The 15443-nt window shown below is 50.6% G+C and overlaps 1 protein-coding gene across 7 annotated transcripts in view; it reads left to right on the top strand.

The window, feature by feature from the left end:
• KREMEN1 (kringle containing transmembrane protein 1) overlaps positions 1–15443 on the top strand; it is a 110657-nt gene that overhangs the window by 73689 nt on the left and 21525 nt on the right. For 2 of the 7 annotated variants that reach the window (XM_028827895.2, XM_028827894.2), the window contains exons 10-11: positions 8989–9065; positions 9242–10635. The exons of 1 other annotated variant lie outside the window; for it this stretch is intronic. In XM_028827895.2, the coding sequence (XP_028683728.2) occupies positions 8989–9065; positions 9242–9287 (123 nt within the window). In that variant the 3' untranslated portion in view covers positions 9288–10635. Of the gene's footprint in view, positions 1–278; positions 1377–8988; positions 9066–9241; positions 10636–15443 lie in introns of those variants that run through there. 4 more of the 7 variants (XM_077950213.1, XM_077950212.1, XM_077950215.1 and 1 more) reach the window with 4 other exon arrangements.

Here is a 15443-nt window from a genome sequence, read left to right as displayed (position 1 = left end):
TCACCCTGTTCCCCGCTGGCGCCAGGCCCTGCCTTCTTGGTACATGTGCCAACAGGAGGCCCTCACCAGCTGATCTTGTCACTCTCCGTGGTGACTATGCCTTGGCCAGCTGTGGCCCCTAGTTTCTAGCAGTGTTTCTCAGTGTCCTTGGCCCTTCTGAGAAGGCAGGCGGGAGGCACACGGTGCCCTGTTCTTCCCCGTTTGTCCAGTTGCTTGCAAAGCAGAGAATGAGTAGGAATGAACCCGAGTGCCTTCACCCACCCTGTCCCCCACATCAGGACAGGCTTGAGGCCTCTCTGGGCGTGAGCGAGGAGACCAGGCTGCTCTAACTTCTGAAGAGTGGGCTCCGGCTCAAGACTCCAACCGGCCAGAAGCCCACAGAGATCAAAGCACTAGCAAGTTCAGCTGTCCTGGCCCTCAGGCAGAACCCACTGGAGTGCCTGGGTGTGGCTCCACCCACATGCCCCACTGTCAGCCCAGGCAGGAGCCTTCCTGGCCAGGCTCAAGATCTGCCTGCAGCCCAGCCAGGCCATCACCCAGCCCCGATGCATCCTGGCACTGCACGCTTACTCTTCACAAGCACTTATATGCGGATGGCCTCCGAGACCCTGCCTCCCTGGTCTGCTGAGGCCAGGCCAGGTCTCCCACGGGGCTGGGCAGCTCCCCACCCCACCGCCTGGCACAGTTAGGTCTCAGATCTCCCATGTGGTGTTTGATGTCGGCTTTTGTTCCTACCTTGGGAGTTTGGATTGTTTCCTCTGGTGTCTTTGTTTACCTTCCTCACTGTTCTACCTCCTGGCCAGGTCTCAGCTTAGCTTCCCTGGTGTGGGGTGTTTTTCAAGCCTTCCAGCCACAGCTGTCTCCCCACAGGCTGGATGGCTCAGGGGTGACAGGGCTTCACCCTCTGACTGCAGACCCCTGGTGGGCACATCTCACAGGCTTCCGTCTTGCTGAGTTGAGTACAGAGGCAGAAGTGAGGTGTGGAGGAAAGTCAGAGGGAAATCTGCTTCAGAAAGGAAGGGTCTTTAGACACGAAGCCTGGAGGGCCCTTCCCCGCCTGCACGGGAGCTGCCATCGTGGGGCTCATGCACGTCAAGACCTTCCCACATCCAAACTCACCTTCCAGCAGGGATTTTGACTTTGGATGACAAGGCTTTATTTGTAAATATGCTCTTAATATGCAACTTTGAGAATAAAATAGAAACATCATGTATTTTAAAATATAAGATGAAGTGTGATGCACTGTATACAATTTAATATATATTTTTAGGATTTTGTTATTTAAGAAAATGGAATGTAATGGTACTTTTACAAAAGAGAAAAAATGTTATTTTTACTTTCTGGAAAAAATAAATATTCTCATTGTTGTAGAAACAGTGATGGGCCCTACGCTGTCATTTCTACGGGGGTTCCCCAGAGACCTTGGGACAAACAGAGGGTGTCTGTGGTGGGATTCTTCCTTCCCTCGGGTGCCAGTCCTCACCTTTTGGTTGCTTTTTCCTAGTAATGCCTCTAAATTTCTTCCAGTCTTGTCACGGCTTTGACCCACAGCTGACCTTCAGCTGGTAAGATCGGAAAGATTAGGTACTCCAAAACCACTGCACTGCAGCGCACATCCAAGGAGGGTCAGGGCAGAGCACAGCGCTCTGCATCAGAGAAATCTGGGCTCGAGCCAGCCTGGGGTTGGTCCCTTGACTCCTCAGCCTCAGCTTCCCCATCTGAAAAGGGTAATGGAATCTCTTCCTCAGGAGGCTATGGAGGTTATGTTTTGACAAAATGCATCTAAAGTGCTTTTGTAATTATTATCCCAGGTGGAACTGACTTTGCCTCTCAGAGCAACCAGTTCCTCCTCTCCACGCACTTCTTGCCCCACCCTTTCCTTCTTAGGAAGGAAAGAAGCTAATAGAAGCTCCATGTATGAGCTGCCCACTCTGTGCCAGGCACTCCGCTGGCAGACACTGTGCACATCCTACAACTCTTCGCCGTGGGTACCACTCTCCCTCTTTGGCAGATGAGACAGCTGAGGCATGGAGAGGCCGTGGGGGACAGTAGCTGGGAGCACAGCCCTGGAGTCAGCCCTCCAGGATTCAGTTTCCTCCATTCATCCTCTGTGAGGCCAGTGAGAGTAAAACAGGGAGCCTTTGAAGGGTTTCAGCGGAGGAGTGACATCAGATTCCCAGTTTAGAAAGCGTTTCTCCTTGCGTCTGGGAAAACAGATCTGAGCAGGGTAAGACCGAGGGCAAGGAAACCAGTCAGGAGACTCTACAGGCCCAACCAGGAGATGCTGAGGGCATGCCTGGGCCCCCACGCCAGTGCCGTGGAGAGAGACGCTGACCACATCGCCGGAGCAGGGGCACGTGCATGGGGTGGGCAGCTCAGGCTCACATCCCAGTTCCACTATTCACTATGTGACCTGGGGCAAGGAACACGGCCCTGTGTACCTGTTTTCTCACCTGTCAAATGGAGACAGTTACAGTACCTGCCTTTGTGAGGCATTGGGCTGTATGAATTATTATTACCTGCAGTATGTTTTCCATCAAAGGTAGGTGTTCCTTTCATTCTAGAATAGAGGTGGGGGTTAAGAATGAGGAGGTGTCTGGGATGGTGCTCGGGTACCTGACATGGGTGCCTGAGCAGAGAGAGGGGCCATTCTTTGGCATAAGGAATGGAAAAGGTGCCAGGTGTGAGAGGAAACCTGATGAGTTCCTTTTGGGCTAAATCCACTGTGGTCCCTGTGGGACACTGAGGCAGAGCTGTCCGGCAGGCGTTGGAGAGACAGCCTGAGCCCCCCCAAGGAGCACAGGGCTCTGCACAACCCAAGGGAACATGGGCACAGGCGGCATCCTCAGGGTGAGTGTTGGGGCCCCCCCTCAGAAGGCTATAGGGGACAGTGTCCTGGGATGCACTGAGGCAGTGAGGGAGTGCCTGGCAGGACCAGGGTGGGCAGGGGTAGGACAGGAGACGAGGACTCCCCTGGAAGCCAAATAACCTATGGGCAAAGCTTTTTTTTTTTTTTTTTTTTTTTTTTTGAGACGGAGTTTTGCTCGTTGCCCAGGCTGGAGTACGGTGGTGCAATCTCTGCTCACTGCAACCTCCGCCTCTCAGGTTCAAGCGGTTCTCCTGCCTCAGCCTCCTGGAGTAGCTGGAATTACAGGCACCCGCCACCACATCCAGCTAATTTTTGTATTTTTAGTAGAGATGGGGTTTCACCACGTTGGCCAGGATGGTCTGAAACTCTTGACCTCAGGTGATCCACCCGCCTCGGCCTCCCAAAGTGCTGGGATTACAGGCGTGAGTCACTGAGCCTGGCGAGCAAAGATTCTAACCTGACCGGCACACATAGACTGCTGGGGCTTTGAGTCCCAGTCCCAGATTCTCAGGAGACAGCTGGGCCAGGTGAAGTCTCCCTCGTCTAGCCAGTTTTTGCTAGGATAGGGTTCTCTGAGAAAAGAGGGCACAGGCCAGTCCAGCTAAAGAATATTACCACCACAGATGTGGCTCTCGGTGGGATGCATTTGACCACTTGCCTGGGAATCCCTACGTGCTCTGTTAAACTGCAGGTTCCTGGGCCCCACCGCAAACCTACCACATCAGAATCCTTGGAAGCATTGCCTCGACACAGAGTCCACGCCCTTCATTTCACCACTGTCCCCTCCCTGGTAACTTCTGCCTCCACCCTGCAGCCAGCCCCAACACTGTTGCGGCTGTTGCAACATAATGGCACCTTTTTTTTTTTTTTTTTTGAGACAGAGTCTCGCTCTGTTGCCAGGCTGGAGTACAGTGGTGCGATGTCAACTCACTGCAACCTCTGCCTCCTGGGTTCAAGCGATTCTCCTGCCTCAGCCTCCTGACTAGCTGGGACTACAGGTGCCCGCCACCACGCCCGACTAATTTTTGTATTTTTAGTAGAGACAGGGTTTCACCGTGTTGACAGGCTGGTCTCGATCTCTTGACCTGGTGATCTGCCCGCCTCGCGCTCCCAAAGTGCTGGGATTACAGGTGCGAGCCACTGCGCCCGGCCCGGGATGGCTCCTTTAAAGGTGAGCTTCGCTTGACTGTTTCTCTTCACCGGGCTTTCCTTCTCTCTCCCAGAAGCTCTTTCCTTCTCTCTCCCAGAAGCTCTTTCCTTCCATGAAGGAAAATATTTTTAATGGCAGGAAATGGCTGGTAGAAAACAAACAGGGTGGCCTTGCTGGTGAATTTCTTAGGGACAAATTATGCTGCAACAGAAAAATAAATAAATGCAGCCAGAATGTGCAACTGTCCTACCTAAAAAACCACTTTGGGATTATGGGACAATGAAGCCAGGATGAGACCCTCACACCCATTTGAGTGGACTCTGGGGACCACTGACCTTGCCCTGTGTTCTCCGGAACCTGAGAAACACAGACATTGGAGAATCCACCCGGGAGCCAGCCCCACGGCAGCACCAGCCCCATCCTTTGTCAGGCAGTCAAAGGCTCTTCTTCCCATGAAGGGGAATAGGACTGGACAAGGGTGACCTTGTCTCCAGGCTTGGAAGTCACATGACCATCTTCTTTCCCCTCTGGGCCATGCGTGCCTGAAACTGCAGACAGTCTCTGGGACTCAGAGAACTGGGAAGCTTTTGTTCCTCTGTGGCGAGGTCGGGTCCCGATGGGGGATTGTTTTTGCTCAGCTGAAAGGGACACTTTAGGGATAGAATATTTCAATCTCAAGAAGCAGCAACATTTGCTTGTAGCTGGAAGTCTTCACTTCTGGTCTCCAGCTGTTGTCTGGAGCCACCAGGCCTCCGCTGAATGGGCCTAAGCCCAGCAACTGGGGGCGGGCAGTGCCTGCCAGGCTGAACATGAACCAGTCTGTGCAGGACGCCCATCTCCAGGACAGCCCGTCTGCAAAGACACCCTGTCCCCTCCCGGTGGTGGCTGCTGGGCTTTGGAATAAACCTGTTAGCTCTGGGTGACTGAGCTGGGAAAAGGGGCTCCACAAGAAGTGTTTTAGGGGGAAAGTAGACCCAAGCTTGAGCTTCAGAGTAACCCCTCTGGGAGAAACACCAGCCACTCGGAAACAGCCAGGGCTTTTGCAATAGTGAAGCTGCAGATCCCGTTTATTTCACTCTTAAAAGCATTGTCTCTGTTCAAATGAGGTCACTGAACTCTTAAAAACTTCACTGAGGGTCATGCTTCTTTGCATATTGATCACGTGAATGTTTAGTGGACTTGCCTTATTTGCTGGTACCAAAGATAAAGATTAAGGGCCCTCAAGGGGTATTCAGACCTCAAATTCAGCCAAATACAGGGGCAGCTTTTCCTGGGTCTGAGTGAGCTGAGGAAAGCACTTTTGAATGTGCAAGGACAATAAGATTAGTAATCACTACCATCTCTGCAGTACCTATTGTGTACCAGACGCTGTGCCAAGTGACCAACAGACATTACCAAATTAATCTTTGCAGCAACCCAACAAGGAAACCGAGGGTCAGAGAAGGGGTTCAGCTAGGGGCCGCCAAGGTTTGGACTCAGCCTGGGACCGCTGGCTCCAAAGCTGTGGGTCCTCATTCCTGTTGAGCTGCAGGCCCCTCCAACACAGGCAGTGGGTGGGCCCCCAAATAGCTCATCTTCAAGGATGTGGCCTTCAGACAGCCCAGGGAAAGTGTGGATCCATTTGCCTGGGTCAAGGAAGGATCAAACCTACACTTTTTTTTTTTTTTTTTTTTTTTTTTTTTACCTATTTGTTGACACAAACCCCTTTGAGAACCAGGGGTTGGATGGAGCCTCTCCCCCCAAAAAAGACCCCATCTGCCAGACTGCAGAGGTTCAGAGACCCCCCCTGCCCCCTGAAACCCTTCCATGGACCTCAGGTTTAGAATCTCTCCATTAAGCCATGAGTGTGATTATTTGAAAGTTAAAATGAGGCCAAAAGGGATAACAGTAACAGTAATAATAATACGAATAACAGGATACATTTTACTGACCACCTATTGTCAGGCACTTATGCCAGGGGTTGACAAACATTTTCTGTAAAAGGCTAAATACTAAATGTTTTAGACTTTGCAGGCCATACAGTCTCAGATCCTTTGACCAGAACCACAGGCCAGTCACTGGGACCCTCAGTGACCCCAGCAAGCTCTGGAGCCATCTGGGCAGCTCCACGAGGAGCGGGGGATGAGGGGCCACCAAGCCCCCCTTGTTATTAGCCACGGACAATATGTAAACAAATGGGCACGGTTGTGTTCCCATAAAACTTCACGGATACCAAAACCTGAAGTTTATATAACATTCACATGTCACAAAATGCTACAAAATACTTTTCTTTTGATTTTTTCCCCCCAAATTAAAAAGTGTAAAAACCGGCCAGGCATGATGTCTCACCCCTGTAATTTCAGCACTTTGGGAGGCTGAGGTGGGTGGATCACTTGAGGTCAGGAGTTTGAGACTAGCCTGGCCAACGTGGTGAAACCCTGTCTCTACTGAAAATACAAAAATTAGCCAGGTGTGGTAGCACGTGCCTGTAATCCCAGCTACTCGGGTGTCTGAGGCAGGAGAATCGCTTGAACCGGGGAGGTGGAGGTTGCCGTGAGCCGAGATTGTGCTGTTGCACTCCAGCCAGGGAGACAGAACAAGACTCTGTCTAAAAAAAAAAAAAAAAATGCACAGGAGTCAGGATTTGAGCCCACTCCCAAGCCTGTTTGCTTTCCTAAGAGACAAGGCATGTAAATTGTGGAGGAAGAAAAGGTGACAGTGAAGCAGGAAGGAAGGCCCAGGAGCAAGGGCAGTCCCCTGGGCCCTGGGAATATCAGGCAGAGAGGCTCCATCCTCCCGCAGTCTTTGCTGAATGGTTTGCACTGTAGGGGAGGGCGGCTGGTTTCCTGAGCCATCCCTCCAACCCCCTGCAAGCGGCTCCAAGGACAGACGCTCCAGATCCAGGACAGCTGGTGGCCTTCACATTGTTTTGCGTCTCCCAGGTTCTCTTAATTATAACCAATTTGCCACCCTCAGCAATTCCTTGCTCCCCTTTGCTAATACCCATGAGTTGGAACCATCAGCCGAACTGCCAGCCAAACGCGACTAAAATCACTTCCCTTTCCCATGTAGGGAGCCTTCCAGTCTCTTAGAAACTCGCCTCTCTTCTCAGTCCTGTGAGACGGGTGAGGCCTGCCCTTCTGTGCACTGACTTACTGGGCTGGAATCTGCCCCCCAAATCTCTTACGAAAGCGGGAGACAGAATCTGCTCAACTTTCTCTAGCTCCTCCCTGCGCCCCGCGTCCCCCCACCTCTCCTGCTGACTCTTGGGGCTCTGGCATACTGCCTGCCAAGGACAACCTTTCCTTTTTTTCTCTCTCTAAAGACAGGGTCTCACTCTGTCGCCCATGCTGGAGAGCAGTGACACCGTCACAGGGTAAACTCCAAAACTGGGATTCAGCCTGGGAGGCCACATGGGTTTCTGGCTTTAAGCAGGAAGGAACTCAAGAGTGAGCTGACAGTAAAGTGAAAGCAAGTCTATTAAGAAAGTAAAGGAATAAAGGAAGGATACTCCGTAGGCAGAGCAGCGGCGTGGCTGCTTGACTGAGTAGACTTATGGTTATTTCTTGATTATATACTAAACAAGGGATGGATGATTCATGAGTTTTCCGGGAAAGGGGTGGGGAGTTCCCGGAACTGAAGGTTCCTTCCCTTTTTAGATCATACAGGGTAACTTCCAGATATTGCCGTGGCATTCATAAACTGTCATGGCCCTGGGGGGAGTGTCTTTCCGCATGCTAAAGGATTATAATTAGCATACAATGACCAGTGAGGACAACCAGAGGTCACTTTCATTGCCATGTTGGTTTTGGCGGGTTTTGTCCAGCTTCTTTACCGCATCTCATTTGATCAGCGGGGTCTTTGTGACCTGTATCTTGTGAAACCAGTCCTGCCGACGTCCTGTCTCATCCTGTGACTAAGAATGTTTGACTTCCTTAGAATGCAGCCCAGCTGGTCTCAGCCTCATTTTACTCAGTAGCCCCTATTCAAGATGGAGTCGCTCTGGTTCCATTGCCTCTGACAGCACAATCATAGCTCACTGCAGCCTCACTCTCCTGGGTTTGAACAATCCTTCCATCTCAGCTTCCTGCGTAGCTAGGACCACAGGCGTGAGCTGCCATGTCCAGCTGATCAAAAAAAAAAAAAAAAAAAAAAATTCTTGTAGAGACAGGGTCTCACTATATTGCTCAGGCTGGTCTTGAACTGCTGGGCTCTCGTCTTGGCCTCCCAAAGTGCTGAGATTACAGGCATGAGCCACCATGCCTGGCTCCTTTATAACCTCCATTTATTCATCTAGAAAATAGAGGCTGGGCGCAGTGGCTCACACCTGTAATCCCAGCACTTTGGGAAGCTGAGGCGGGCGGATCACCTGAGGTCAGGAATTTGAGACCAGCCTGGCCAACGTGTTGAAACCCCGTCTCTACTAAAGATACAAAAAAATTAGCCTGGCCTGGTGGCGGGCACCTGTAAACCCAGCTACTCCAGAGGCTGAGGCAGGAGAATCGCTTGAACCTGGGAGGCAGGAGGTTGCAGTGAGCTGAGATCGCGCCATTGCGCTCCAGCCTGGCTAACAGGGTGAGACTTCTCATCTCAAAAAAAAAAAGAAAAAGAAAAAGAAAGAAAAAAAGAAAAGAAAAAAAAGAAAATAGATACAGCAGTAGTTTCTCATAGGGTTGTTGTGAAGATTAAATGAAATAAGAAAAGTACAATATTTAACTCAGTGACTGGCCTGTGAGTCCTCAAGAAATTTTAACGATTTTTATCAGTAAACTAAGGGGACCACCAGGAGCAGGGGGGACCTCAGATGTGCCCGCCTTTCAGATTGAGAACCCCATTTATCAAACTCCAAGTTTACAACGCACAAAGTAGGGGCAGTTCCCTCCTTAGAAAATAATTCCTGACTTGGTTCTTTCAAGTAGCTGGTTTTCCCCAAGACCTTCAATATGTGACCCCATTTAATAAAAGTATCTACTGACCTTCACTTTCTTAGGGACCTAGCTGTTGGGTGAAAATACCCTTTTTTGCCGACTCCCTGCCTGCGGTGGATTTCCTTATCTGTCGCTTCAGGTAAGGGAACGAATGCAGAATTTGAATGTCCTCATAGTTCCCCCAGTGCTGCAGGTGGACAAATAGGCTAAGGCCACTGGCCCAGCTGGCAGAGGTAAGGAGCTGCCAGCCCGCCCGGCTCCCGCTGCGGCAAAGCCCCCAGCCGCCGCCTCCTGTCGCCCTCGCCTTTCCTGCAGGAGCCATCCCGGCGCAGGCTTGCTCACCAGCTCCGCCCCGTGGTAAGACCGGAGATCTGCGGAAGAAGGCCCGCCCTGAACCGCGACCGCACTCAAGCCCTTCCATTACAGTTACACGGATTCTTTTGCCCAGCGCGGTGATGTGTGCCTGTAATCCCAGCTACTCTGGAGGCTGAGGGAATGGATGCCTTGAGCCCAGGAGTTCACAGTCAGCCTGGGCAAAATAGCGAGAGCCCTATCTCAAAACAAAACAAGAAAAAAATAATGTCACAGGTTTCCTGACCCTAAACCTGGACATTAGCCCAGGTCTCACTCTCACCAAACCCTCTAAAGAACTCATTCTGGCCGGGCGCGGTGGCTCACGCCTGTAATCCCAGCACTTTGGGAGGCCGAGACGGGCGGATCACGAGGTCAGAAGATGGAGACCATCCTGGCTAACACGGTGAAACCCCGTCTCTACTAAAACTACAAAAAATTAGCCGGGTGTGGTGGCGGGCGCCTGTAGTCCCAGCTACTTGGGAGCCTGAGGCAGGAGAATGGCATGAACCCGGGAGGCGGAGTTTGCAGTGAGCCGAGATTTTGCCATTGCACTCTAGCCTGGGCTAGGAGGAAGACTCCCTCTCAAAAAAAAAAAAAGGACTCATTCCATTAGATAAGTGATCAGATGAATTATTCTACCTCCATACTATGAAATCCTATGTCACCATTGAAATTAATGTGGTGTATAATCTCCAAAGGCAATGAAAAAAAAAAGAACAAATTAATGTAGTGCCTCTATATATACTGTATCAGAATACCTTACATGAAAAAATCAAGTCAAAGAACAAAGCATAAGTGTAATTTTTTTTTGCCAAATTTTAAAAAGAGAGAGGGAAATATATGTATGCATATACAAAGGCACCAGCAAAGTCCTGCAAGGTCTGTGCCTAACTCTTATGGTGGTCACCTTTGGAAAAGAAAGGAAGGAAAAGAGGAGGAAGCCAGGGGCAGTTGCTTATGCCTATAATCCCAGCACTTTGGGAGGCCAAGGTAAGTGGCCTCTTGAGCCCAGGAGTTTGAGACCAGCCTGGGCAACATAGCAAAACCCAGGGTCTACAAAAAATATGAAAATTAGCCAAGCATGGTGGTGCGTGCCTGTAGTCCTAGCTACTCAGGAGGCTGAGGGGGGAGGATCACTTGAGCCTGGGAGTTCTAGGCTGCAGTGAATCATGATCACGCCACTGCAACAGAGTGAAACCTTGTCTCCAAAAAAAAAAAAAAAACACGAAAAGAGGAGGTAAGGACACTTCTATTTTCACATTTTATTTGATATATTTATATGTGGCTTGAATCTCTTACATTCATGAATTACATGTGCAAGTTTGAAAATAAAGTGCAGGTGGATTACTTAAAAATTTGGAGGCTGGGTGCTATGGCTGACACCTGTAATCCCAGCACTTTGAGAGACCAAGGCAAGTAGATCGCTTGAGGTCAGGGGTTTGAGATCAGCCTGGACAACAGGGCGAAACCCTGTCTCTACTAAAAATACAAAAATTATCTGGGCGTGGTGGCACATGCTTGTAATCCCAGCTACTTGGGAGGCTGAGGCAGGAGAATCACTTGAACCCAGGGAGCAGAGGTTGCAGTGAGCTAAGACAGTGCCACTGCACTCCAGCCTGGGCAACAAGAGCGAAACTCCATCTCAAAAAAAAAAAAAAAAAATTTGGAAAGCATGCAAAGCAAAAAGAACAACATAAGTCTCTCTCACTGTCACACTGCTCAGTAGAAGCACCGTCAAAACACTGGTGCGTGTGTTTCCAGCACACATTAGGACCACTGAGGAACATTGCTTCCCCTGCTTGCCCCCAGGAAGGGGCCTGGCCAATGCCCTGGACTAGACATCTATTCTACTGCCCAGCATCACCCACACCACTGCCCTGCCCCACACTGAGCCACTCCTGGAGACACCTCCCAGTGCGAGGAGTCTCCCAGAAGCTTCTCCTTCGGGCCAGCAGAATACTCAGCTCCCAAGTCAAAATGTCTTTCTCTTTGTTAACTACAAAATAAACATCTCCAGGCCCCCTGGGCCACTTGCAGTACAAATGTTTATGTCTTTGGAAACAGACAAAAAGAGACAGAAAGACTCTTGCAAGTTCTCCCTGAGCTGACGGTGCCAAGTTGGTAATTAACCCTCAGCAACCAGGGCGTCTGATCTTCTGCCAGCCGGTCTGCAGCAGGTTGCGGGAGTGATTGATTGGGCCTGTACTAGAACTTGGTGATTGGTGGGCCTTCCAGGCCTTGGAATGCTGTCTGCACAGGACACTGGCTGCCTCTTCAAAACTCTAAATGAGGTACTAGGGGCCCACCCCCAAGAAGGCCCCCACACTGCTGCACCCCATTCCAGATGAAGGGCCGTGAGCAGCCCTGGAAATCATCAAACCACTCGGGGGAGTCCCCAGGGCCTGCATGCAGAGCTGGGAGGAGCAAGGCTGCTGAGGGGCAGGCACTCGGTCATTTTGACATTGACATTCACTAGACACCTAGGACCAGGCTCCCCGCTCAACTCTACATATGGTGCCTTATTTCCTTTGACTCTCCCAGCAACCCCATGAGGTAGGTATAGTTCTATTTCTATTTCATAGATGAGGAAATTGAGTCTTGGAGAAATAAAGTCTGTGCTGTCATCACTTAATCCTAGGTGGATAGAGTCTCTTCTTCAGACAGAAGGTGTTCCTTGCCCAAGGTCATCCTGCTGGTAAGTGGGGGCAAAGCTGGACTGAACCTTTTTGCAACTTTGAAGCCACACCTGCCCATCCCCACATATTCATATTGGAAAAGTCTTTCCATAGGGTTATCATCTTCAGGCTTCTACAAACTATGCCAAGCTCAGAGGAGCCAACCTGTGGGGGCTCCATGCAAAGATCACAGTCAGGTCTTCCCTTGGAGGTAGCCAGAGAGAGTGAGGGGACAGCTCTCAGCTGCCCTCGGGACCGGAATTCCATCATGAGAGGCTGGGGGATTGCCTTCTTTCCAGTGAGGGAGCTGAGACCCAGAGAGCAGGATTAGTGTTCAAGGTCCCACCATGACTTTGTTTGTTTGTTGTTGTTGTTGTTGTTGTTATTGTTGTTTGAGACACAGTCTTGCTCTGTCACCCAGGCTGGGGTGCAGTGGCACGATCTCAGCACACTGCAACCTCCACTTCCTGGGTTCAAGTGATTCTCCTGCCTCAGGCTCCCGAGTAGCTGGGATTACAGGCACACACCACCATGCCCAGCTAATTTTTGTATTTTTAATAGAGACAGGATTTCACCATGTTGGCCAGGCTGGTCTCAAACTCCTGGCCTCAAGTGATCCACCTGCCTCGGCCTCCCAAAGTGCTGGGATTACAGGTGTGAGCCACCGCATCCAGCCCCCACCATGACTTTGCCTCTGTGGCCAATGTCATGTCCCTGGCTGCATGGAGCTTCCTGAAAACAAGGAGGCTGGTGGCAAGGACCCACCTTGAAAAATGAGGAGAAAGCCAATCCCCTAGATATGTTCCCTGAGCCCTTGGGCTGGGAGAAGGGCATCGTGTAGCCTCTAAGGGAGACTGCAAAGTCAGAAGTGATTGCTTCCATCTTGTAGCTCCACCATCTGTGTCACAAACAGGCAGGTCGGGGGAGCAAACATGGCAGAGGGACATGGCCTAGGAGTCCTGTACTTCATTTCCCGTCACATTTCACTGGCTGTCACAGGTCACATGGTCTCACCTAGATGCACAGGCCACTGGGAAATGTAGTCTTCCAGTGGGCCAGCAGGTGTGTACAATGAAATTAGCAAATATACAGCTCATCTCTGCCACACTATTCAAAAGCTTGTAGTCATGTCAGGGCCCAGAATGCCTTGAGATTGTTGCTCAGCACATGAGAGCATGAAGCTGGAGAAGTAGGCTGGCCCAGTGTGAGAAACACAGGTAAAACACGGGGTACCGATTTGCAATCTAGCCCCATGTGGTCCAGGTTCCTCACATGCAGCCAGCCATGGCAATAGAGGGACAAAATGATGCCGGAGCAAGAGGCAGAGTCCCCCAGATGAATGTCAAGGGAAACCCAACAGCCCTGAAGACATCAAGGGGAGGCCACACCAGCCAAGATTCCTGGCTCACTTTGCAGAAAAGAGGATGTGAGAGGGCACTGGGGAAGGAAAAGGGAGAACAGAGGAGAGGAGCCAACATGGGGCACAGGGAATTCCAGGGAAACTGGGCCAACCTGGGCAACAGCGTGAGACTCTGTCTCAAAAAACAAAAACAAAAGAAAACAAAAAATCAACACTCCTGAGCTGACCACTACTGCCCATCATCCTCCAGACCCATTTCCCGTGGTCTTGGTCTCCCACCAGGCTGGCAGATAACCATCAGCCACAGCCATGACTCCTGGGTTCAAGCGATTCTCCTGCCTCAGTCTCCCAAGTAGCTGGGATTACATGCAGCTGCCACCAAGCTGGGCTGGAAAGGTCTGTGCCACCAGCAGGATGGCTTCATGGAAGTGCAGCCTCCACAGTCACACAGGGCCCATCCTCACAAAGGCCCCACATTTGGCCCTAGCTGTCACCATCTTGAAATTCTTGGCCGGGCGCGGTGGCTCAAGCCTGTAATCCCAGCACTTTGGGAGGCCGAGACGGGCGGATCATGAGGTCAGGAGATCGAGACCATCCTGGCTAATACGGTGAAACCCCGTCTCTACTAAAAAATACAAAAAACTAGCCGGGCGAAGTGGCGGGTGCCTGTAGTCCCAGCTACTCGGGAGGCTGAGGCAGGAGAATGGCGTGAACCCGAGAGGAGGAGCTTGCAGTGAGCTGAGATCCGGCCACTGCACTCCAGCCTGGGTGACAGAGCAAGACTCCGTCTCAAAAAAAAAAAAAAAAAAAAAAGAAATTCTTAATCATTTTCCAAGAAGGGGCCCCATATTTTTATGTTGCACTGGGCCTCACAAATGACAACGTCAGTCCTGAGTCCAGAAGGGATCAGTCTTGGTTCCAGATGGCCCCACCTCCAGGGCATGGCTGTGGCTGATGGTTATCTGCCAGCCTGGTGGGAGACCAAGACCACGGGAAATGGGTCTGGAGGATGATGGGCAGTAGTGGTCAGCTCAGGAGTGTTGATTTTTTGTTTTCTTTTGTTTTTGTTTTTTTGAGACGGAGTCTCACGCTGTTGCCCAGGTTGGCTCACTGCTGAGCTCACTGCAACCTTCGCCTCCTGGGTTCAAGCGATTATCCTGCCTCAGTCTCCCAAGTAGCTGGGATTACATGCAACTGCCACCAAGCTGGGCTAATTTTTGTATTTTTAGTAGAGACAGGGTTTCTCCATGTTGGCCAAAGCTGGTCTCAAACTCCTGACCTCAAGCGATCCACCTGCCTTGGCCTCCTAAAGTGCTGGGATTACAGGCATGAACCATTGTGCCCAGCCAAGTGTTTTTTTTTTTTTTTTTTTAGAGACAGGATCTCACTTCGTTACCCAGGCTGGTCTCGAACTCCTGGGCTCAAGTAATCCTTCCTCCTTGGCCTCCCAAAGTGCTGGGATTTCAGGCATGAGCCACTGCGCCCGGCCAGCCCAGGAGTGTTTTGCTCCTTAATGTTCTCAGGTGTAAACATTCAGGAAGCAAAAACAAAACAAAACCAAAGGCCGGGCAGAAATCAAGGCAGAAAACTACCGAAGAAATTCTGGACTTAAACTCAGCACTTGACCAACTGGACCTATTAGACATCTATGGAAAACTCCACCCATCAGCCACAGAATATACATTCTTCTCATCCGCACATGGAACATATTCCAAGATCAACCACATGCTCCGCCATAGAGCAAGTCTCAATACATTCAAAAAACTAAAAATTATACCAGCCATATTCTTGGACCACAGTAGAATAAAGACAGAAAATACTAAGAAGATTTTGGCCAGGTACAGTGGCTCACGCCTGTAATCCTAACACTTTGGGAGGCCAAGATAGACAGATCACTTGAGGTCAGGAGTTTGAGACCAGCCTGGCCAACATGGTGAAACCCTGTCTCAACTAAAAATACACACACACAAAAAAAATTAGCTAAGTATGGTGGCAGGTGCTTGTAATCCCAGCTACTTGGGAGGCTGAGATAGGAGAATCACTTGAACCTGGGAGGTGGAAGTTGCAGTGAGCCGAGATCATGCCACTGCACTCTAGCCTGGGCAACAGAGTGAGACTCTGTCTCAAA

The sequence above is a fragment of the Macaca mulatta genome, chromosome 10, assembly GCF_049350105.2.
Source record: "Macaca mulatta isolate MMU2019108-1 chromosome 10, T2T-MMU8v2.0, whole genome shotgun sequence".
NCBI classification, from domain to species: Eukaryota; Metazoa; Chordata; class Mammalia; order Primates; family Cercopithecidae; genus Macaca; species Macaca mulatta.
The sequence above is the reverse complement of the archived record's forward strand: the minus strand, read 5'-3'. Positions and strand labels throughout refer to the sequence as shown.